Below are 2,343 nucleotides of genomic sequence, written 5' to 3' on the forward strand. Positions count from 1 at the left end.
CGCAAGACAGCATGGTGCCTCATGGAGATGGCGGGTCTGTCCTGGGCGAAAGGGAGCCTGAGGTCACCACATCTCCAGGAGGCTGACTGTGCCCTCTGGTGCCCACAGGTGGTGTATTTCACTGCGTTGCTGCCCTACTGTGTGCTCATCATCTACCTGGTCAGGGGCCTCACGCTCCACGGAGCCACCAATGGCCTGGTGTACATGTTCACTCCTAAGGTATGCACTGGAGGGAAGGGTGCCCCCCTTCACCCTGCCATCTCCCAGGATGGGTGAAGGGAAGGGAAGACGGAGGGTGGGTGAAAGCTGTCATGTACCCATGAGGTTGATGTGACCCCTTCAGGCTGTGGGAGGGGTGTGCATTACCTGTGGGCACTGGGGCACGTCCTCAGCCGGGCAGCCCCCAAGCCCTGTGAATTCTGAGGCATTGAGTCTTTCGTCCGCTCCTTTTCGTCATCCTTACTGCCCCTCGACGGACTGCTACCCAGCCCCACGTCTGGCCTCCTGGCTCCCACCCAGTCTCGTCCCAAGCCCTCTTTCCAGCCTGTAGACTCAGCTGTCCACCATGAGTGTCAGCTGATCATCTCGCTCTCCTGCTGGCCACTTCCAGGCACCCCTTTTTCTACAGGGGCAAATCCATTCTCAGCAGGGTATTCCGGGATCCCTCCCGAGCCCACCCACTCCCCAGGCACCCCACAGCCAGTACTCATCAATGCAGGGGGTGCTATTGCCTTGGGGGCAGGACAAGTTCTTCAGCAAATCTGGACCCTGGAAACAAAATGACTGTGGCAGCACCGCCCCCCAAAAAATCCCCGCCATCACATTCCAAATGGCCCCTCGTGTCCCTGCTGGGATTCAGCCCAGACGCAGATCAGCACCAGGCGGCACCCCCTCCGCCTCCGGAGGCCCAGACCCATGCAGTGCATGGAGCATGGATCGGGGGCTTGAATCCTTTTGAAAGGATTTGACCCGACACTTTTCAGCGGCACACCTCCCATGGGTAACGAGCTGAGGAGGATATGACAGGAGAGATGTGTTTCATCTGTGGGGAACGGACAGGACACAGAGGGGCCGGGAGTGCTGGGCTCCAGTCCCGGCCTGCCTCTGGCTGACTGTGTGCCGTAGACAAGTTCCTCCCCGTCTCTGGGCTTCCCTCCCTCGGCTGGTTCATCAGCCCTGTCCCTGCTGGCTTTCCAGATGGAGCAGCTGGCCAACCCCAAGGCCTGGATCAACGCGGCCACTCAGATCTTCTTCTCGCTCGGCCTGGGGTTCGGCAGCCTGATCGCCTTTGCCAGCTACAGCGAGCCCTCCAACAACTGCCAGAAGCACGCCATCATCGTGTCCCTCATCAACAGCTCCACCTCCATATTCGCCAGCATCGTGACCTTCTCCATCTACGGCTTCAAGGCCACCTTCAACTACGAAAGCTGCGTAAACAAGTAAGCCCAGGCCGCTCAGGGAGGCCCAGCCCTCGAGGGGGCGAGGCTAGTCTCCAAAGCTCCGAGCCGAAGGGGCACCTGGAAGAGGTGGACGCTGAGAAGTCAAGGGGTGTCGGGCAAAGGGCACCGGCTCCGCGGTCCTCAGTGCAGTAGCTGATGGCAAGTCAGTGTGGGTTGGTTCCTCTTGTCATCACTGTTTTTATTCGAGGCTTCTTCAAAATACCCTGCCCTTTAAATGGTCACCAAATCAACAGATCTCCTTTGTTCAAGGCCTCATCTCATCAGAATAGAAAAGGCAGGGGGAGGACAGCCCCCAGGGCCTAAGCTCCCAGGACGGTTTGGCGCCAACAGCCTTCCCAATCGTTGAAGGTCAGTCTGATGCTCTGCTCTGCAGGGTGATCCTGCTGCTGACCAATTCTTTTGACCTCGAAGATGGCTTTTTGACAGCCAGCAACCTGGAGCAAGTGAAGGGCTACCTAGCGTCCACCTACCCCAGCCGATACAGCGAGGTGTTCCCACAGATTAAAAACTGCAGCTTGGAGTCGGAGCTGGACACGGTAAGGCCCTGGCGAGGTCGCCGAAGAAGGAATTGTCCCCTGCACTCCTTGTTGGAGAAGGAGGACTTGAGTGCCAGGCTCTCCGAGTGCTGCCCGGGGACCCCAGTTATTACAAAGCCTTTTGGGTTCCCCGGCCCTTTCTTCCTTCTCCTTTTGTCTTTTTAAATTTTAAAAAGATAGGAAAGTACGAAGAATAATATAGCAAGCCCCATATATCTACCACCCTGAATGTAAACATTTGTAAACATTTTGTCATTTGGGGCTCAGGGTTTTATACATATACATATACACATATACGTTTATATGTGTACACACACACACACACACACACACACACACACACACAC

At 56.5% G+C, this 2,343-nt stretch overlaps 1 protein-coding gene across 1 annotated transcript in view; it reads left to right on the top strand.

The window, feature by feature from the left end:
• The window catches only part of SLC6A20 (solute carrier family 6 member 20), a 35,147-nt gene that overhangs the window by 20,742 nt on the left and 12,062 nt on the right, over positions 1–2,343 (top strand). Inside the window, exons 6-7 of the mRNA XM_023529023.1 lie at positions 1,198–1,439; positions 1,834–1,948. Of these exons, the coding sequence (XP_023384791.1) occupies positions 1,198–1,439; positions 1,834–1,948 (357 nt within the window). The remainder of the gene's footprint in view (positions 1–1,197; positions 1,440–1,833; positions 1,949–2,343) is intronic.

Source organism: Pteropus vampyrus, unplaced genomic scaffold, assembly GCF_000151845.1.
Source record: "Pteropus vampyrus isolate Shadow unplaced genomic scaffold, Pvam_2.0 Scaffold35, whole genome shotgun sequence".
Lineage (NCBI taxonomy): Eukaryota > Metazoa > Chordata > Mammalia > Chiroptera > Pteropodidae > Pteropus > Pteropus vampyrus.